Raw genomic sequence first — 23222 nt, forward strand, 5'->3', positions numbered from 1 at the left:
TATCTTTTGCCTTCCTAGAAATGCATAGCAAATATCTTCTGCTGACCTTGAATACTCAATAATCCTTATTATGGATTATGTTGTTCTGGTTTGTTTGCACTAGCTAATATTACGTATGAACGTCTTGGTAGACGAAGAATGTTAGGAAATAGTGAGAGATTGAATGTTATTTCTATATTTAGAATAGAATGTAAATCATCTTGGATTTGTTTCACATGGCAGAAGCAAACTTCTGACCTGCTGGAAAGTTTGTAATTATGTTTTAGAAATTTCAGTTAACACTACCTTAAGAAAGAAATTTATCAGCACATAATACCAGGAAGCATTGACAAACTCAGCAGAGAATTCACGGAAAGGAAATACGAATGTTGAACGATGTAAGAAGGTACTGATTTAGCTGGAGAGTACTTAGAAAAATATGTAGACACTGGTATGATGGTATTATTTTGATCTAGTGAATTTTAAACTTAAAATAAGTGAATTATACAATACTTTGCAAAGTTTTCAATACAATTATTGTGACCAGATGGCATCCAACAGTGAGAAGAAGCCCTTATTGTAACAAGCAGAGCAATGAGCATGGTGAAAAGTAGGACACTTCTTCAAAATATGCTACATCTTATTGTAGAAACAGTACAAAGTCACCTAACTGTAGAGCAAAGGCCTGCAAAAGCATTTTATGTATCCCCGTCACTGAAGTTTGATAAGATATTGAGCTTAAGGTTGGAGCGTGGAATGTTAGCAGTTTGAATCATTGTGGTAGGTTAGAGAATCTGAAAAGGGAGATGGACAGATTCAAGTTAGATGTAGTTGGTATAAGTGAAGTACAGCCAACCTAGCATACAAGAACTTTGTTTAAATTTACAAAGAAATGAGACATCTTCACAAAAATCTCTTCTGCTTCTTTTTCTTTTTACTAGGGGTTAACATCACACTAATTAATTAAAGGATTTGAGCAACACAAGGAAGGGAAAGGCTAGGATTGGGAATGTAGCAGCCGTGGCCTGAACTAAGGTACATCTCCAGCATTTGGCTGGTATAAAAATGCGAAACCATCCTCAGGGCAAAAAATTTCTGAAATATTTCTAGTTTTCTTCTTGATGTGATGTTTTCATACTTCTATTGGGCTGGAAGCAGGGTTGACTGGTTTAAACTGCAATGGTTCAAATCAAGTGATTTAAAAAATTTAAAAATCTTGATTTTCATAACATGTAGTTATTTTTAGAATTTTATTTACAATACTGTAAAATTAGCCCAATTACTTTATTCCGCAATCTGTTCATATGAACTTAACGAGTAATGAAGGATACCCTGGGAAATCTGCTTGTAAATGGGAAATTTCATGGGTAATCCTCATCGAGGTTGCAGGCATCTAAGATGAAGTTCCTGAGGTCCACAATTTTTTTTAAAAAACTGGACAAGTTAATGAATGACATGGTTAGAAAGGGAGTTGGGATTGAGACATCATTGTTAGATCAGGCCAGCATGGTTAGATTGAGGTGGTTTGGGCATGTAATGAGGATGGAGCCAACAAGGACAGCTTATGATAACTTGGAGAGACATGGGGCAGGAAAACAGATGGTGGAAAAGCCAAGAACCCACTGGATGGACATTGTAAAGATGGACAATTCAGATCGGGAAGGACACAGAAGGACATCATTAACAACAGAACATATCTCAATAACACAGACTGGAAGAGGCTAGCCAACAGTACTCGGGAAACCAAAATCTAAAATAATGATGATGATTTTCCTTCCGAATGTAAATTTCCATTCCAAGGGTAATATCCACAGGGAGGGGTTAAGGTGAGATACGACAAAAGAACAACAAGCTGCACTTAAGTGCCATGCCATTTGGAAGCACTGCAAGGGGGAGTGTGGCGTCTTCATTGGCTGGCTTGGCATCATGGCGTATGCTTGTAATCAGTCATAAAACACAAAATGGCGAATGAGTTCTATAATATTTTATACTATATAATTATGAGAAGAAGTTGCAAGGAAGAAGGAGCCTGTTAAAAGTTTTTGTATACACTTAATGTCCAAGTTTTGTTATACGTTGGAGTACTGTACTTTGTAATTTCATTGTACAGTGGAACCTCGATTATCCGTTCCCGGAAAGTGCGTTTTCCCGGAATATGCGTTCAAATTACGTGGTCCCGAGAGCATCGTAATTAAATCACGTTGTAAAAGTCCCGCATTATCCGTTCCTCGAAGAAACGATTTCCCGGATCAACCGTCCAGAAATTCCAGTCCCATCAACGCTAAATCCTCGATCAATCGTTTTTTAATAAACTGTATCTCACGAAAGGACGGCTCTGGCATATTTATGGATCTTGGCGTTCGGCGATCGGCGGTAAACTTGCATAAGGGACCATCTTAGCATCGCATTCGGGTGGTATTGTTTAGAGAATCTCGGAAAATCATAGGGCAGAGAGTGGCCACAGCAATTGCTAGAAGACACGGCGCATTTCTACAGCTCTGCGTGAAGACTGAACGAGTTTCGTCAAATGTTCGCACTTATAAAACGTCCATATTATGTCCAGGGTTAGATGTTTTATTTACATTTTTTCGATCGTACTGCCGAAGGGGTTTTCGGCACTTTGCTCAGGGCACTGCAGACCTAAGTGGGCTTTCAGGCAGGAATCGAAACTGCTCCTTAACACAAATTCAGTATTTTTTATATTATCGTACATGATTATGTTAGCGAGACGAAAACAGATGTTGCACCTTACATTAAAAAAAAAAGAAAACCATGGGAGGTCTTGGGATTGCCTATTACTGTTACTAATGTAAGACTGGGAATTTTACGTTTTCGTGTTAAAATACCAAAAACCGCAGTCGTTTTACTTGCACACGTTACATTTTTAATGATTGGTATCATTTCAAACTCGTACTGACATGTGCAGCGAGCGCACTTTCAAGGTCACGAATAACCGTAATTTCTGAAGTTTTGATATTTCTTTTATCTTTCCAATTTGATTGGATTTGTGACGCGCAGAATTGAATATAATGTATTCGAGAACTTTTAAGAATCGATATTTACATTCGAAACCATGTTTTCGTGTTCGAACATAACCTTTAAAAGTCGATGTAGGCCTAATTTGCGCGGTACGAGATTTCCAGAAACTGACTACGAACAGTATACCGGAGACCATATTACAATGAAAGATTAAGAAATGAACGGATTTCGCCATAATTTTGGGTGCTTTTGTATCTAATATGCTTTATTTTATTAGATGAGAGAATTAAAAGCTACTTGTGGTCGATTGTCGTTTGGCTTGGCGTTGTTAGATTTTTCGAAGAGTTTGGCTAGCGTAATCAAAGTTGCTGAACTGAAAGAAGTTTTCACGGGAAACTGACGAAGATTCCCCTGTAAAATTGAATATAAAGTATCGAGATTTTGAACTCGCGTACCGGTAATTAATGCGGTTCGCGGTCTAACATGCCCGGCTCTCATCCAGAGGGCCCGGTTTCGATTGCGACCAGGTCAGGCAATTTTACCTGGATATAAGTCTGGTTCCAGGTCCACTTAGCCTACGTGATTACCTTTAATTGTGGAGCTACCGTATCTAATGGTGAGATGGCGACCCCGATCTACAGAGCCAGGAATATCGGCCGAGAGGATTCGTCGCACTGACCATGCGCACCTCGTAATCTGCAGGCCTTCGGGCTGAGCAGCGGTCGCTTGGCAGGCAAAGTTCCACTGGGGCTGTAGTTTGGTTTGGTTTAGGAGTTTTTGTAAGATTATAATTATACATATTTCATTTTTGTGATGTTTAGCCAAATTGATAGTTTTCATTCATTCCCGGATTTTCCGTTTTCCCGTGTTGTACGTTTTATTTTCACGGTCCCTCGAAAAACGGAGAATCGAGGTTTCACTGTATACTACATGTAATCAGAACATAAACTTTGTGAGATTTTATTTTCTGCCAAAAGATGCTAAGCACAGCAAAAGCAAGTTATGGAAATATACTTGTAACTAGCGTAGTAATTTACACTTTTTCATTCATTTAATTTGTTTTCAGTTTTGAAACATTGTTTTCAAATTTCGTGTTCTTTATTTCAGAGAGGAAACACCCTGACGTTAAAATGCTCCTGGAAGTATCCAGCATGTACAAGTGGCTATTATGTTGATATGACTGGCAACCTCAAAGAATAAGCATTTTCATAAATTTCCAAAGCAAATAAGGATGCTTTGAAGCAGTAGAAGTGGGTGTGACATAGGAGTGTTAGTGTAAAGTGAACCAGTTTTTATGTTTGTGAAGATCATTTCCTTGAGAAGAACTTAATTAACCACACTAGACACCGATTAATTTATGATGATGTTCCCAAACATCTGGAACTTACCCCTATAATCCCTGTAATTTATAGTGATGCCTGTGTCAAGTAATAATATTGCAGAGAATAGAAGTGTAAAGTAAATTTCAACAATTTAACAAACACGACTTGTAATTTTTAATGCATATCTTTCAGTACTAAGTGATGTTGAAGAGACTGAAGTTGGAGAAAGCACACACTCTGATATGGATGAAAGTGAGTTAACCTTTTGTCTTCTCTCATAGCAGAGACGAAAAGTAAGTGTGGTGTTTTAGGATCAGTTGTAAAAACATCTGATTTGACACCTACAAAGTTAAGAATTTACATCATTCTTAGGAACACAATAGCAAAGCTAGCAAAGTTTAAGAGAGTATTAAAAAGTGAAAGAGAGGAATTAAAAGTATACTGTAAAATCTGTATGAAGCCAAGAAATTCCATTTATTGAGGGAACCTATATGAGGTGAGTAAATCATTTATCAATGCTCAGTTCCTCCCCTGCGAACCATGTGATCTTGCCGCGGTGGGGAGGCTTGCGTATCCCAATGAAGCAGATAGCCGAGCTGCAGGTGCAACCATATTGGATGGGTATCTGTCGGGAGACAAGACTAACGAATGGTTCATCGAAAGGGGGGTAGCAGCCTTTCGGAAGTTGCAAGGGTGGCAGTCTAGACGATTAACTGATATGGTCTTGTAATAATACTCAACATGGCTTAGCTGTGTCGATACTGCTTCACGGCTGAAAGCAACGGGAAACTACAGACATGACTAACCCCCGAGGACATACAGCTCTCTCTGTATGAATGATGTACTGATGACAGCTTCTTCCCAGGTAAAATATTCTGGAGGTCAGAACGTGGAATGTTAGAAGTTTGAATCGTTGTGGTAGGTTAGAGAATCTGAAAAGGGAGATGGACAGATTAAAGTTAGATATAGTTGGTATAAGTGAAATACGTTGGCAGGAAGAGCAGGATTTTTGGTCAGGCGATTACAGATTTATCAACACAAAATCAAAGGGAAATGCAGGAGTTGGCCTAATAATGAATAAGAAAATAGCGCAGCGGGTAAGCTACTACGACCAGCATAGTGAAAGGATTATTATTGTCAAGATAGACCCAAAACGAATGCCCACCACAATGGTGCAGGTCTATATGCCCACTATTTCAGCAGATGATGAAGAAATCAAAAGAATACATGAAGAGAAAGAAGATTTAATACATTATGTAAAAGGTGGCGAGAATCTAATTGTGATGGGAGACTGGAATGCAGTGGTAGGCCAAGGAAGAGAAGGTAATACAGTAGAGTTCGGATTGGGACAAAGGAATGAAAGAGGAAGTCGGCTGGTTGAATTCTGCACCAATCATAACTTAGTCCTTGCTAATACTTGGTTCAAATACCACAAAGGATGTCTGTATACCTGGATGAGACCTGGAGACACTGGAAGGTATCAAATAGACTTCATTATGATTAGGCAGAGATTCAGACACCAGGTGCTGGATTGCAAAACTTTCCCAGGAGCAGACGTGGACTCTGACCACAACTTGTTGGTCATGAAATGCCATCTGAAGTTGAATAACTTGAAGAAAGGAAGGAATGCAAGAAGATGGGATCTAGACAAGTTGAAAGAAAAGTGTGAGGGACAGTTTCAAGGAACATGTTACACAAGAACTAAATGAAAAGGCTGAAGGAAACACAATAGAAGAAGAATGGACAGTCGTGAAGAATGAGGTGTCTAGGGCTGCTGAAGAAATGCTAGGAAGAAAGGAAATATCAACAAAGAATCAATGGATAACTCAGGATATATTGGACCTGATTGATGAACAACAGAAGTACAAGAATGAAAAAAATTAAGAGGGCAGAAAAGAATACAGGAGTGGATAGAAAGTGCAGGACAGCTAAGGAAGAATGGCTGAAGGAGAAGTGTAAGGCTGTTGAAGGTTGTATGGCCGTACAAAGGTAGATGATGCATATGGGAAAATCAAGGAAACCTTTGAGGAAAGGAAATCTAGGTGTACGAATATTAAGAGCTGAGATGGGAAACCACTTCTAGGGAAAGAAGACAAGGCAGAAAGATGGCAGGAACATATCCAGCAGTTGTATCAAGGTAACGATCTAAATGATCTGGTTTAAATTAATTTAAAATAAATATCCAAAATCAAACCTGGTTTAAACTTTTTTAACCTTTTTTTTATTTTTTTATTTTATTTATATATATATATTTTTTTTTTTTTTGGCCAACTCTAGCAGCAGGAAATTCAACAGGCATATTCCCACTTTAAAAGCAGATAAGAATTATACTTTCCAATTTGTTTTTTAGAATTACAACTGTAGTGCTTATTCAGACAGTGAAAAGACTGCTGCCTTCCACTAGGGATTATTGAGCTATCTTGAGACATTCACAAGAAATGGCCAGTTTACACCCAAAGTGTTCTGGGAGGCTGACTGTGGTTTTCTGCAAATTAACATTCTTCCCAACTGTTGATATTTGAATGCATTTTAATACCTTGTGAAAACATCTCTTTCCAAACATAGAAAAGTGGACAGCGAGTGCCGTGTTTCTAAAGAAAATGGACTAATGATTATTTTTTTAAATTTATAACAGTAATGTGTGTGATATGTAAAGAAAATGTTTCAGTTTTTATCAGGCATCATTATGACTAAGCTCAAATCTGTAAATAATAAATACAATGGAGTATTATGGAAGGAAAAGATTTAAAATTTAATGAAAAGTCTCACTGATAAAAAATGAATGTTCACAAAAACATATCAAAGGAAATATAGCTGCAGTTCACACTAGTTATAGATCTGCACATTTATTAGTCACAAAAGGGAAGCCGTTTCCTGATGGGGAGTTTGTGGAAAACGGTACGCTTTCTGTAACAGGTGAAATGTCTTGAAAAGAAACAACTGATAAATTCCGTCAGCTTATCGCAGAGCATTATAATGAGAACACGAGATGAACTATGGGCTAATTTTCTGCTCAAAACTGCTTGAAAAATCACAATCGTTCAAGTGCTTTTATTGGCTGTGGATGAATGTAATGATGTCTGTGATACAAGACAAATTTCAATTTTTAATTGTGCCATTGACAAAGTATGTGAAATTAACGAGGAGCTGGCATTTTTAAGAACTATCCATACAACTACAACAGGCGAGGATTTTTTCTATAACTGAGTGAAACATTGAAGGATCTTGATTTAGAATAGGATGGATTGGCATCTACACTAGTGTCCAAAGGTTAAGCATAATCACTAAACGAGGTCAACCCCTGATAGGAAAGTCAGACGGATCGCTGAACAAATGGAAGCTGCCTCACACACCATATGTCACACAACTTGTCAAAAAAGAACCTGCGTCAGAAAAGTTTTGATAACTAAGGTACACCTTTGACAACAACTAACAAAACTTGGCAATGTCTTCCACAACAAAATAATATGCTGTTAATAGTGTGTATGGTTACCCCTAACAGCCACACATGTTTTGCAGCAGCGTGGCATGCTCTCCTATCGAATGGTCCAAGAGCTCTTGTGGCAGTCTATCCCATTCCTCCGAAAGGGCATTGCGAAGGAACTTGGAGGGTCCTTGGTGGAGGCTGACGGGATGCAAAGGTTATAGTGAAGTTGTGCTGCATAATATATCAAACTAAATGCAAGAAGTATGCTTCTGTTGTGATTTCTGTTGGACGTTTATGGCTTATTTTGACGTGCTGACCTAGTGTTGGTGTTATTTAGTAGTTTTACGATTTCTATTTGCTGTTATTAGGGTTATGTTGGTGAAAGTTTTATGCCCCAAGTGACAGCCATATTGGATTTCCTACAATCATTCCATAGATAACACTAGATAGAAGGGCAATTTATTATATCTACCTATAGTCTCTTGCCCTAAGTGTCAGCCATCTTGTCCGATTCAATATAATTGCCATAGACACCACGATTCATATAGGAACTCCACACTACATATCCAGTGTTACCTAGACCACAGACTCTGTTATGATATATGGAGTAGACCGTACAGCTAGTGTCTCAACGCCGAATGTTGGGCGGCGGGAAATAACCTGACTACCCTTAAAGGCCAACCGCTTCGGGCGGTTGAGCCTTTAGGGAGGGATATGGTCCCTCAGTGGAGGAAATGCCACTGGAATCCATAATGACGGAGGGCAACAGCTTCGCCATTAGTGCACGTTGGCTTCAGCCAAGGTATCGGCTGATACGGTGATGTGACACACATTTGGGAGCGTAACCATAGTGGTGTAAGCGGTTTCAAAACTGCACGAAGAAGGCAACGGGAAACCACCTCGTATTTAATTCCCAGGAAAATCTTTAGCATGACTGGAAAACATGAAACCAAGGCCCCCAGTCCTCGGCAGCCCTTCAGTGGGCAGGGGGTGTTAAGAATCTCTGGGCCAGTCATGAGAAGGATAGCAACATGGAATGTTCGCAGCTTGTTTCAAAGTGGAAAGACTCATAACGCCATCAGAGAGACGGAGAGACTCAAGATCGACGTTCTTGGCATTAGCGAAATGCGGTGGCCTCATTCAGGAAAGAGTGTAGTCAGTGGTTATCAAGTACACTATTCTGGTATTGACGATCCTCGCCATCTTAATGGCGTGGGTTTCATTGTACATCGAGATATCAGTAAGTCTGTGAAAAATTTTATACCAGTATCAGATAGGGTATGTTTATTACAGCTTAATGCACGACATATTTTAGTAAATATCATCCAAGTATATGCTCCAACATGTGATGCGTCAGACGTTGAGGTCGAAGGTTTTTACATGAAAATCAAAGCAGCCCTGTCATACACCAAACCATCCGAGATAAACATTGTGATGGGAGATTTCAATGCTAAAGTCGGGCATGGTTGACGGGCTGATGTAGTCGGTGACTATGGATTAGGAGCAGGCAAAACTCGAGGTGATCGACTGGTCCAGATGTGCCAGGAGGAGGGACTTATTATAGCAAACATGTATTTCCAGCTACCTCCACATCGCCTCTATATGTGGACCTCTAATGCTGACAGCTGTATTAGGAACCAGATTGATTACATCACAATTAATAAGCAGTTCAGAAATTCTATCAAATGTGTGAAAACATACCCCGGTGCTGATATCAACTCAGACCATAGCCTACTGTTTGCTGCCATGGATCTGAAGAAATGCCATTTAAAGGGGAGTTTTAATCGGATTGAGATTCAGAAGCTTCAAGATCAAGCACTGAAGGATGAAGTTCAGTCAGCCCTACGTGTAAAACTTGTGGAAGTTCAAAACAGCGTTTATATAAATGATGTTGAAGGCACTTGGAATCACATCAAATGTGCAATTAATGACGTAAGTCAAATAAAATTAATGGATGCTGGAAGAAGGAAAAACAAGCCGTGGATGACAGAAGAAATCCTGAAGCTGATGGACCAGGGAAGGTCTTTTAAAAACAAAGATCCTGTAAAGTACAAAAGTTTGCAGAATTTAATACGACAAAGAATAAGGAATGCAAAAGAACAACAACTCTCTGAGGAATGCAACAAAATAAAATTAATGAATTCAAAACATGATTTTTTCAACATGTACAAGAAAGTGAAATAAGTAACCAGTGCATATAACAAGAAGGGCAGTGGAGTCCTCCTTAATAACAATGGTGACATCTTAGCGAGCATAGAAGAGAAACTGAAGGAATGGATAGAATACGTACAAAATCTCTTCTTGGATCGCAGAAATGTGGATCATGGTATTTGGGCAGACAATGGTGTGGATTTCACACATGCAGAAGTAGAATATGCCATAAGAACAGCGAAGAATGGGAAGGCTCCAGGCCCTGATAAGATGTATGCTGAGATACTGAAACTGCTTGAGAAAGAAAAATCCGTTTCATTATTAATTGACCTATTCAATGGTATTCACCAAAGTGGAACCATTCCTCGAGACTGGCTAAAATCGACTTTTGTATTATTGCCTAAGAGAGCCAATGCAAAATTCTGCAATGAATATAGAACAGTTAGTTTGATGAGCCATGGTCTGAAAGTATTCCTAAAAGTCTTGCATGCGAGAATTTATCATAAATGTGAGGAGAATATCGGAACCTCGCAATTTGGCTTCAGACATAGTTTTGGTACTAGAGAGGCATTATTCAGTCTGCAGGTATTAGTCCTACGGTGCCGAGATGTCAATGTCGATGTTTTTGCTTGTTTCATCAATTACGAAAAGGCCTTCGATACAGTCCGCCATGATGAACTTATGAACATTCTTCGAGAATTAGGACTTGATGTACGGGGCATTCGTATTATTGGTAATCTCTACTGGTACCAGAGTGCTGGCATAAGAGTTGATGGTTGTGTCTCGGAAGAAGTCTCAATTATGAAAGGAGTTCGCCAAGGTTGTATTCTTTCCCCCATACTTTTCAACATCTATTCAGAAAAGATTTTTCGAGATGCTCTTTATGGAAAGACTCAAGGAATTGTGGTTAATGGTTTCATCATCAGGTACGCCGATGACACTGTGCTACTTGCAAACAATCTCCAGGATCTACAGGAACTACTTAATGCTGTCACTGAAGCCAGCAGCGCAACGGGCTTGAAGCTTAATGTAAAGAAGACCAAGTGGATGGTTATAAGTAGGAAAGAAGATGGCATTCGAGGTAATCTCACAACAGCAAAGGAACAGATCGCGAGAGTGGCAACATTTAAATACCTGGGATGTCGCATCAATGATGACTGGGACCTTACTCACAAGATCTCATGCAGGATTGAGCAGGCCAGAACTTCTTTTCAGAGACTTAGAAAACTTTTGAGAAGCCGTGACCTTTCCATTTCACTACAGACACGACTACTCCGGTGCTACGTTTTCAGCATTCTGTTATATGGCGTTGAGGCACGGACACTAACCGAGACCATGTGCAAGAAGTTGCAAGCATTTGAAATGTGGACGTACCGGAGGATGCTGCAGATACCTTGGACAGCTAAAATGACCAATATAGATGTTTTGCACCGTATGAACAAAGAACCAGAAATTCTCACCACCATCAAGAGAAGGAAGCTCGAATAATTTGGTCTTATGATGCGGAACTGTAAATACCACCTTCTGCAAGTAATATTCCAAGAGAAAATTAATGGAAAACGTGGTCCGGGGAGAAGTAGGACATCATGGCTGGGCAACTTGAGCCAGTGGTTTGGGGTGACAAAGCTTACTCTGTTCAGAACAGCTATGAACAAACAACAGATCATGCTACTGATCGCCAACGTTCTGCGAGGACATGGCACATGAAGAAGAAGAATGCATCCCAGGCATATTCTATAGGATTCAGATCCGCAGACCTCGCTGGCCAGTCTATGCGATGAATCTCTTCCCCAGCCAGAAATTCATCCACCAGAGCAGTGCGGTGCGGTCGGGAATGATCGTCTATTAAGAGGACGTCTGGACCGACTGCACCTCTGAATAGTCGAACATGTGGTCTCAGTACCTCATCCCCGTATCTCCAAGCGTAAACAGTGTTCCTTGGATCACCCATGAAGATGTGCAGGTCCATACAACCATTCAACATGATGCCGCCCCACACCATGACGCCACCACCACCATACTGGTCCCGCTCACGATGTTTCTGTGGTTGTATCGCCTACCCGGTTCTCTCCAGATTGATGTCCGACGGGAATCGTTCTGCAAACTGAAGTGTGTGCTGGAGTGAGCAGGACACACACCGCTGGCGCCGGGCAAACAGTCCTGCTGTTCTGAGCCTCCGGTACACAATTTGCTGAGAAATAGCAACCCCTGAGATGGCTGCAAGCTCCGCCGACAATTGTCTTGCAGGTGCACTCCAATTTCGTCGGGCAGTTAAGGCCAGATATCGGTCCTGCTGTAGAGTGGTTACCCTTGGTCGACCTGGTACTGGCCTACGACTAACATCTCCTGTGCCTCGAAATCGTCTCCAAAGCCTGGAAATGACGCTTTGTGCCACATTCAAGGATACGGCGACTTCGGTGTTTGACCTGCTTCCAGGTGGCCGAGTATTCTACCCTGCAAATGGCGTCGTCGTGCCATTTTGTCACGTTCACCACAAGGCTACACTCCGCACACTATAACAGGGCAAACACGACTGAAGGAATATGAGGTGCAGGCACTGGCTGTGTTTACCTTGCAGTTACGCCACTCGTCAAAGCAGGGAACACTCCTTTCCTATACAGAGCAAACACGTAAGATTGGTAGGTGCATATGTCATACAATTTGCAGTCTATTTCCTGTTGCCCTGCTTACTCGTAACTTATGCTTAACTTTTGGACACTAGTGTATAACAACAGATGGGGCAAGAAATATATGTGGTACAAAAACTGGATTAAATGGAAGAATAAGAAACAAACTCACTAACAGGAAAACTGATATAATACACTGCATTATTCATCGAGTGCTACTTTGAAAAGTATCGAATTACCTACAGTCTACAGTATCTACTTTTCTCAGTTTGTTTTGTATTGTGTGTCAGGTTACTGTTCATATTGGTCGGTCGGTTGAAGAAAGGGAAAGTGAGGGAATATAGGAATATAGGGAATATGACTGTGGTCTTAAAACCCTGATTTACAGAAATACCCCTCCTACATAGTCTAGAAAGCCAAAGCCAAGGGTTTGGTGTGAAAGAATAGAATGGTATAAAAAAAGGCAGAGATGAAAACCAGACAAGGAGGCACACATACAAAGGCAGGAGAAGAATATCAAACACCGTCTTGGGGACGCACTCCTGGCCTCTTAACTCATGAGCCCCTTGGGACAGAGAGGTGTTTTGATGTATTTGTGTGTTAGTGAGAGGGTGGGGGTAAATGCAGGAATATTGTGGACTGCCGTTTGTTAAGTAATCTGCCAACCAACTTGCCCACAAATTAAGTTGAGCTCTCCTGCTGTAGAGTAATGACTGGTTGATCAGACGACAATTATGAAAAATTTCAAGCCAACTTAGAGGCAGTTCCAGGCAGAGATGGGAGGTAAGAAAGAGAAACAAATGGGCGAGGTGCTGGGAAGAAATTCAGAATATAAAACAATGTATTTTACCTGTGGTGTGTTGTATGGAGAAGTATTTTCAATTGATGATGGTGATGCTTGTTGTTTAAAGGGGCCCAACATCTAAGTCATCGGCCACTACTGGTACGAAATGTAATGACAATTTAAAATTCAAAATCATCAACTGACCAGAATAAAAAATGTGATGGACGGATGGACGGACGGATATGAATTTAAAACAATCGGTGGATCCGACCCAGAAACTATCATATAGTATTGACGTATTTTCAATTAAAGACACTGAAACTGAATTACAATATAAAGACTTATCTCTTTTTCTTAAAGCTTCTTTCATATCAGATGAAGGAGCTTCTTAATATAATCTAATGTGCTGGATGATGTACTTTTTGAAATATGGAAAATATCTCTGTGAAAATATTTTTCTGACATAATAATAATAATAATAATAATAATAATAATAATAATAATAATAATAATAATAATAATAATAATAATAATAATAATAATAATAATAATAATAATAATAAACTTGTTCATTGTTGTTAAATCTTGTTCCAGTGCACCTGTCCACATAAAGGATATCACTCCATGTACTTCAACTTTTAAGTACACTGCCAGTCAATACATTATTTCACTTGCACACTAAAATGCATCTCTTTTGAGCACTACAGTACAACTGTTGCTGAGGCTATGGACATGTAGTCTATTCAGACAATGTGGCATGCTTATTGTGCAATGCTCTGTGGTTCAAGTGACATGTGTAATATACTGTCGTTGCCGGGACAAAATCTCCTATGTGATAATAATTTTGGAGATATACTGACCTGCAGCACATACATTATGAAGAGCGAGAATGACTTGACAATAATCACACAATATTGTACCTTAGATGACAGAACCATACCAGCCAAAGTTCTAAGCTAAAATATTTCACAAAGGAGGTTTTGTCCCGGCAGCGATGATATTCTGAAGCTCCCTCGTAAAACTTAACTGATTGTAATAGTGGAACCTTCATATCTCTAATCACCTCGGGAGCTAAATTTTATTTAGAGTTGTCGAAATTTGGAGATATAGAGAATACCGGTTTTGAGCATGTGAAAATGAAAACCTACAACCTGTTTTCCAGTCACTGACCGGGTCAGGGATGGAATGAATGAAGCAGATATAGGCTATTAGTACGATGGGGTCTCTTCTCCCAAAGTGATTTATTAATGACTGATAGAAGCTATGAAATAATGGAGAATGTTGCTGGAATGAAAGATGACAGGGAAAGCTGGAGTACCTGGAGAAAAACCTGTCCCGCCTCCGCTTTGTCCAGCACAAAACTCACATGGAACGACCAGGATTTGAACCACGGTATCCAGCGGTGAGAGGCCGACACGTTTGAGCATGTATAGCACATAATTGAATCATGTGTATCTATGGGCTTATACTGAATACAATATTTTTCACAGTATTTAAAAATATACATACTATTTTACAGCATCACTTTAATTGCAACTGTTATTATAGCGACTTTTTAGAAGACAGGATACAGTAGTGGAATAAAAAATATACCTCTGTTACACCTTTGGAAAAAGTCTGTTAGTCTCTTCTGTTTTTAACTGTTGAACTTTTCTTCCACACACTTTTCACGAACATTTATTGCGATGAAAACATTGTCATTTACATTCAACTGACACTGAACCTAGGACCAAAGAATAGCCACTGCACTTAATGCCTGATCTACTGACTGTATAGGAGACAGCAGCTCCAAATCATCATCATCATCATCATCATCATCATCATCATCATCATCATCATCATCATCATCATCATCATCATCATCATCATCATCATCTTCTTCTTCTTCTTCTTCTTCTTCTTCTTCTTCTTCTTCTTCTTCTTCTTCTTCTTCTTCTTCTTCTTCTTCTTCTTCTTCTTCTTCTTCTTCTTCTTCTTCTTCTTCTTCTTCTTCTTCTTCTTCTTCTGTAAGCCTCAAAATCAGCTTCGCAGTTAATAAGCTGCTGATACTCCACCCATTCTTCAGGAGTAGGAGTGTCTTCTCCCTCCATGTTCTGAAGCTCCTAAGTCACATTTCAAAAATCCAGCTTTGTGGAAGCAATGTGCAATTGTTTCCTGCTTCACATCAGCCCACGATTTACTCAGCAGTGTTACTGACTGTAGTAGATTAATGTCCATTAATGATTCCATGGATTCAATTCCTCACAGAATTCTCTGAACAGCCCTCTTCCTATGGAAATGCTTCAAGTTTTAATCACCCCTTGGTACATGGGCTGTAGTTTGGATGTCAATTTTGGTGGCAAGATGACCACGCGCACTGCCTTTAACTGCTGAACGAGCACCTTGGAATGAGCAGGGCAGCTATCTACGAAAAGGAGGATTTTCCTCCCTTCACATTGAAACTTCTCAACAATACCACGCAGCCGAGATTCGTAAATGGAGCTTGTCATCCGCTACTTCGGGGGTTGCTTTCGTACGTGATCGGTAATTGATTCACACCTGAGAAACAGCAAGGCTTCATCGATTTTCCAATCACTACACGTTTTAGTTTTTTGGTTCCATCATATTAGCTCTCGCCACTATAAACTTTTCTTTACTTCTTAACTGTTCCACACAAACCACAAATGCCATATTACACAATTAATGTTGGTACAGAATTCGAGTACAGAGTATTTTTTGCTTCAAGGGAGGAAATGTTTGCTTCGAGAAATTGAGAAATTCGTGCAACAGAATTTTGAGTAATAGAGAAATAAATACATATGAAGAATAGGACAACAGCCGGAAAATTGAAGTTGCTTCAAGATACAGAAAATTTGAGTACTGGAGGTTCAAGATATCGAGGTCGACTGTAGTATCTGAAGTGCCACCATCAATGGCCATCAGCTTAGAGGATAGAACAAGTATGTCATTAATAATACCAGCTTTCCCCACCAATTTTAAGATGAAATTTGCTCCAGTACGCAGCTAAAGGAGCCCCTTTGAAGTACTACAAAGTTGACAGGTACTGACCTGGCATACTGAGATGGGCTTGCTGAAAATTGTTCAACTTGGCATCACACTGCCTCTACAGCCCTTAGTACATTTGAAGAATGCTGAAGAGCCTAAATGAATGATGAACTCGAAGCTCCGTCAAACTCAATCAAGTTCTTCACCATCCATTCAGTGCAACTTATGTGGATGCTGATTGCATGCTAAAAATCGACCTGTTTGTTCTTGGAAGCATATCCAGAAATTGAACTGAGTTCGCAGAAGATTGCCAGAGGAAGATGAATACTCGGACACATAACGACAAACCATCTACAGAAATCAGGTAAGCCAGAACATGAAAGTTAGGAAAACAGGTAGCACAGAGACAGAAAAATTACAGTAAACACAACCATCCATAACCATAACGCAGAGACCACATGAAAATTCCACCAAGAATAAGAAGGAAGCAATGGTAATAACTGGAGACTTAACCGGTATAACAGTAGGTGAAGGGGAGTACTCAAAGTGTGTCCACAAGAGATTACCATGCAACAATTACCCAGGTCAACAACCACATGACAACCAATGATTACAATCAGGACAATAGGGGACAACTGACAAGAAATTAAAATGATATTACAAAATCAACCAGAACCAGCTCAATGCAGCATAATAAGGGCCAAAATTCAAGGACAATTTCATCTCCATATAAATAGTCCTCGAAAATAACGAGCACAGGTGTTCTACCAAGACCATCAAGTGTTCAAAGAACCTCTGGATAATCCAGGACTAATAATATAGTGGCAAAACGATAGTCCACCCTGTACGATTATGCCAATCAACGCAGACACCCTTCTACCCAGTCGGAATACACGGGATATAATAAAATATAAATGATGAAGAAATGATAGGTTACAAGATGACGAAGCTCATGAGTTGATGGAGAAGAACATTCAATCAATCAATCAATCAATCAATCAATCAATCAATCAATCAATCAATCAATCAATCAATTGGGTCCCATACCCCAATGACAGACAAGGAATTTTAGCAACTGGCCAGGAACTATCCCAAATGATCCCATACTCATTGGAATAGAACCCAGAACAGTCAGATGACAACCAGGCAACAATATAGACTTGCAAAAATATGCAGGGTAGAGCCAGAAGCAACAGAATTACAAGAGGTTACATTACTAAACCAGATGAGGAACTAGCAAGGGCACTACGTTATGTAAATAAGCTTAATTGGAAGAGATTACACATAAGCATACATAGGGTGGAAGGAAAACTTCTTCGTACACAAATTTTTCATAACACCAGGTCACGTACAACACCTGATCCACAGATACAAATCAAAAGAGACATAAGCTCTCCCTGTAATTTCGGTATCTGATTGGAGAAAATCCCAATACATTATTCGTAAGAGTTGGTCCAAAGTATTAATTTAGGATACTTTTAAAATTTTAGATGACAAATGCATATATTCTTTGGACTTGGTATAGTAACTTATATTTCATAAAAAGTGTTGCCCTATTTGTGACTTTGCTGCTTTAAATTCTTTACTTCCAGCATAATGTAAGATTATTTTTCCTGAAAATTTAAAATTCGCTCATAACCTCCAAATAATTACCCATTTTGATGACTTCTTGGGGAGTTTTCTGATGCTCTGCAGCATTCCGTGGGATAGCTTCGAACATTGCACTCACCAACTTCAGGTACGATTTATCCAAATCAGTGCGACGATCTGTGTTTTTAAAGATGTCTTCTGCAGTCCGAGCAAAGTCCTAAAGCAAATTAACAAAAAAATGAAAATAGATGAATACATGAATGAATGGAAAAAAGCTAAACTTAATTTCCGTGCTCAAAGATGCGACAGGAAAATGTAGGCAACTATTGTCCAGTCTGTATTACATTTGTTTATGCAGGTACATCGCAGACAAGAAATCGAAATCCATGCAAAGCGGAAACTACGTCAGATCCATAGGATATAAACTTCATGGTTTTGATCCGTATTGAATTGTGATCGCTATAATAATTATTAAATTAATGTTGTATGGTCCACCTTTTTTTCAATACTATTATTATGCAATATTATTGAATTACATTACTAAACTAGGGACTAGTTTCAGCCTTAGCTGGCCATCTTCAGCCTTAGTGTAATACATCTAATAACTAAACAAATGTAAAAACACACAATTGACATGAAAACTAATGTATAAACACAAATAACATTAAAATCTGGGATGAACTAAGTGTAAAATCTGAAAAATAAATTAGGCTCTAAATTCTTAGCATCTGGAGTATGCTCATCACCCTGACTCTTTCTTGTATTGCTATTCATAGAACTGTTAGTTCCATCACTGCTAATCATTACAATTTCAATTGCAAAACGGGTACTGATAAATGTTGATTCTGTAGTCAGATCATCAATCACCAAATCTACTTGACTGGTGTTAGCAGTATGCAAGCCACTGGATGCCACTGTAAATAACCACCAGCTGATGCAAAACTGCTAGATGATGTTTCCACATCGACCAATGTAAATAAAATGAAATGTTCCCGTAGTGCTTGTTAAAAACATGCTGAAACGCTGTTGGATATTGTCAGGATGGCACATGAAGATATGGTTAAAACCGACACATTCTTAATTTGTGGCTGGTATAAATTCGCAATTCATTGCCGTGTCCATGAAGTTAACCTGAATAAATGATAGATATATGACATATAGGATGTTATTCACTATAATACCAAAAATTGTTATTCAATTTTCTTTTAGACTGCTCCTATTTTAAGTATGTTAATATTAAATCTTAATAATTATATTTTAATTATAAATCAGGTGCCTGATTTAACCTAGAGGAAGTACGACTGAAGATGCTTTCTATGAAAGGCGAAACATGTCTCTCATTTCATAAGGTAATAAGGATCAAATCCTAATTATAAGACTATAATGTATTGAACAGGTGGTTAAATAATAAATTAATTAGGCATCCTACAAGTATTGCAAGACTTTCCCAGGAGCATACGTAGACTCTGACAACAACCTGTTGGTCATGAAATGTCATCTGAAGTTGAAGTAACTGAAGAAAGGAAGGAATGCAAGACGGGATTTAGACAAGTTGAAAGAAAAGAGTGAGAGAGATTGTTTCAAGGAACATATTGGCTCAAGGACTAAATGAAAAGGCTGAAGGAAACACAATAGAGGAAGAATGGACAGTCATAAATAATGATATCAGAAAGGCTGCTGAAGAAAGGTTAGAAAGAAAGGGAAGATCAACTAAGAATCAATGGATAATTCATGAGATACTAGACCTGATTGACGAACGTATAAGAATGCAAAATATGAGGAGGGAAGAGAAGAATGCAGGCAATTAAAGAATAAAGAAGATAGAAAGTGCAGGACGTCTAAGGAAGAATGGCTGAAAGAGAATTGCAAGGATGCTGAAGGTTGTATGAAAGGTAGATGCTACATACAGGTAAAATCACAGAAACCTTTGTAGAAAGGAAAACTAGGTGTATGAATATTAAGAGCTCACATGGAAAACCACATCTAGAGAAAGAAGACAAGGCAGAGAGATGGCAGGAACATATCCAACAGTCATATGAAGGTAAAGAAGTAGGTAATAGTGTTCTGGAACAAGAAGAGGCTGATGATATGGGAGAATCAATTTTGATGTCAGAATTCGACAGAGTTTTGAGAGATCTAAGTAGGAACTAGGCACCAGAAATTGATGACATACTCTCATAATCACTGACTGCCTTAGAGAAACCAGCATGGTGAGGTTATTCCATTTAGTGTGCAAGATGAATGATACAGGAGGAGTGCCATCCGATTTTCAGCAGAATGTTGTTATACATATTCCCTAGAAAGCCAGTGCTGACAAGTGTGAAAACTATCACACCATTAGTTTAGTATCTCATGCCTGCAAAATTTTAACACTTATTTTCAGAAGAATGGAAAGAGAAGTTAAAATAGAGTTGGGAGAAGATTAGTTTGGCTTCAGAAGAAATGTAGGAATACGTGAAGCAATCCTGACTTTACATATGAACTTAGATGATCGGAATCAGTAAGACAAGCCCACGTATATGGCATTTGTAAATCTAGAAAAGGCATTCGATAATGTTGATTGGAGCAAGCTATTTGAGATTCTGAAGGTGACCGGGATTAGATACCGAGAAAGAAGAATTGTCCACCATCTGTATAAAAATCGGTCTGCAGTGATAAGATTTCATTTATTTAGTGTATGCCATAAAATCTACATGGGACTGATGTTGCTCACATCCATAGGTATACTGTAAGCTTAAAGTACCCTACACGTGACCCCTGGGTGGTGATTAGTGAGTAACAATATTCTGGCAGCCAGTTTATCTGAAAAGATCTGGCTACCACATGATGTCAAGCAGTGATAAGAATGGAGGGCTTTGAAAAAGCAGCAGCAATGCAGAAAGGAGTGAGGCAAGGCTGTACTTTGGCCCCTCCTCCTTTTCAATGTTGATACAGAGCATGCAGAAAGAAAATCAAAGAGGAATTTTGAAAGGGAATCACAATTCAAGGAGAGGAAATCAAAACCCTGAGATTTGGCTATGATATTGTAATTTTATTTGAGTATGCAGAAGATTGGGAGAAATTGCTGGATTGTATGGACAGTGTCTTGGGGAAGGAGCGCAAGATGAAAATACGTCCAAAATAAAAGTAATGGAGTGAAGTCGAACAAAGTCAGGTGAGGATGTATTAGATTAGGAAGTAGAAGAATATTGTTACTTGGGTAGTAAAATAACTAACAATGGCAGAAGCAAGGAAGGAATTTGTTAAGAAAAGAAATTTGCTCACTCTATATAGGAATTAGACTTTCTGAAGACTTTCATCGTGAGTGTGGCATTGTATGGAACATGGACAGTAACTCAGAAAGAAAGAAAGAAAGAAAGAAAGAAAGAAAGAAGAGAATAGAAGCTTTTGTAATGTGGTGTTATAGAAAAATTCTGAAGGTGAGATGGGTAGATCGAATCACAAATGAAGATATACTGCATTAAATTGGTGAGAGGATCGATATGGCTAAATTTGATGTGAAGAAGAGATAGAGAACTGCATCAAACCAGTCAATGGACTGACGACAACAACAACAACAACAACAACAACAACAACAACAACAGCTCTGAGTTACACATAAAACTTTTTAAATATCATTTAGACAGTGAAAACCTTTGAAAACATAAAAATTTCAAAATTGAACATGTCAATCTGCATACTTCAGAGTTCTCAACATAAGGCGAGATTTCACATTTACTCTTGCAGTTCACTCTAGACAATTCTATGGACTAGAGAATACACTGGTATTGTAAGTTTCTTTTTCAGATCCTGTCAAGGAATCCACAAGAGATTCAAACTGCAGTTTGGGAGCATAGCATGAACTTAAAAATAAAAGCATATAATATTACAAGACCAAAAATGAAGAATATTATTATTTTTTTTTTTCTTCCCCTAAGATTTACAGCAGTGACTTTCTTAATTTAATATAAAGGAGTTTTGTTTGCATCATTTCTTGGCAAAATTTCAGCTATATTTCTGATATAGTCATCAGGGAAATAAAATGCAAGATCTTAGAAAGTTACCTTTTCAAACAAATTCAGTCATTTCAGGTCCCTATAAACCAGCAATTTGGTAGAATGGTAAACCAAGAGCTCTGAGTTACATATTAAAATATTAGAATTAAATGGAAGAAATAAAAATGTTCAAAATGGTACATGCATGGTATCTACATACCTCGAAGTTCTCAACATACGGTAAAATTCCACATTTACTCTTGCGGTTCACTTTTGTCTCTTCTATGGACTTCAGCTGAGACTTCATGAAATTATCAAATATTCTCTTCACTTTAACCAGAGCAAGTCCAAACGTTTTGCTAAGGAAGGAGCCTGTGTCCTCAGCAGACAAGACATGCTGGCTCAGACGCACCAGAACATACATACAGCAACTAGGGGACAAGAGGAAAAATAATTTATACATTATATTACATATGTTTAAGTGACATGGAGGAAGGGGCAGGGGGACTGAGGTAGGAAGAAAATAAGGAAGAAAGGAACAAACAAAGAACTAACATGAGATAATCCAAGAAGTAGCAAAATCTATGAATGCTATAAAGAATCTCCAGTTTAAGTGCAAATTCAGGAAATGGATACACATGAACGTTCAGCAGTGCTTTTGAGTATTCGCAGCAGAGATTGTTTGACTACTAGCTGTAAGCCGGTGTTCTCAAGGTTGCCTCACTGTTCGGATAAATAATGGAAAGAAACACACAAGTGAAATCAAGTTGTATATAGAAAGATTGTAACATGAGTAGGGACGCATAACAGGATAAATACAATGACACGTCAGCATCAAAAAAAGGGAGTAATAGAAGTGGAAACATGGACAAATATATAAACACAAAAGGATAACGACAATCTCTACGTATTCACAAAATACTGTTCTAATAAATAGGTTTTCCCCCATCAATCCCATTTCTTCTCAGCGCCCAATTATGGAGGGAACGACAGATGTTTGAAGCAGAAGATAGTTCATCAGGGGTTTAGAAAAACAACACTGTACCGGTATGAAAATATTAAGAATGTCCTTGTGTCCTTTTCTATTACTCCCTTTTCCAATGTTGACCTGTCATTATGTTTATCCTAGTATGTGTTCCTATTCATGTTCAAGCTAGTTTGGAAAGTTGAAGTCGCTTCTAGAACACACACAATGTTTTATTTCTGAGCAGCTTGCAGTCAGCTGGCAGCAACAGCACCAGTGTGTATTTAAGGCATAGCAGAATCTTCATAGACTTTCTCTATAAACCAACACTAGCCATTAATATGATATACTGCAACACTGGCAGTCCCTTCTCTAGATACAACCAGCTTGCAGCATATGCTTCCTCTTTATTTTACTCTCCTCGTCTATCACAAGGTTCC

At 38.8% G+C, this 23222-nt stretch overlaps 1 protein-coding gene across 2 annotated transcripts in view; it reads right to left on the reverse strand.

Moving 5' to 3' along the window:
* Sec3 (exocyst complex component Sec3) overlaps window positions 1–23222 on the reverse strand; it is a 193638-nt gene that overhangs the window by 27951 nt on the left and 142465 nt on the right. For both annotated transcript variants that reach the window (XM_067144363.2, XM_067144364.2), the window contains 2 exons: window positions 22039–22249; window positions 17908–18061 (listed from right to left, as the gene is read on the reverse strand). In XM_067144363.2, the coding sequence (XP_067000464.2) occupies window positions 17908–18061; window positions 22039–22249 (365 nt within the window). The remainder of the gene's footprint in view (window positions 1–17907; window positions 18062–22038; window positions 22250–23222) is intronic.

Source organism: Anabrus simplex, chromosome 3 (assembly GCF_040414725.1).
Source record: "Anabrus simplex isolate iqAnaSimp1 chromosome 3, ASM4041472v1, whole genome shotgun sequence".
NCBI classification, from domain to species: domain Eukaryota; kingdom Metazoa; phylum Arthropoda; class Insecta; order Orthoptera; family Tettigoniidae; genus Anabrus; species Anabrus simplex.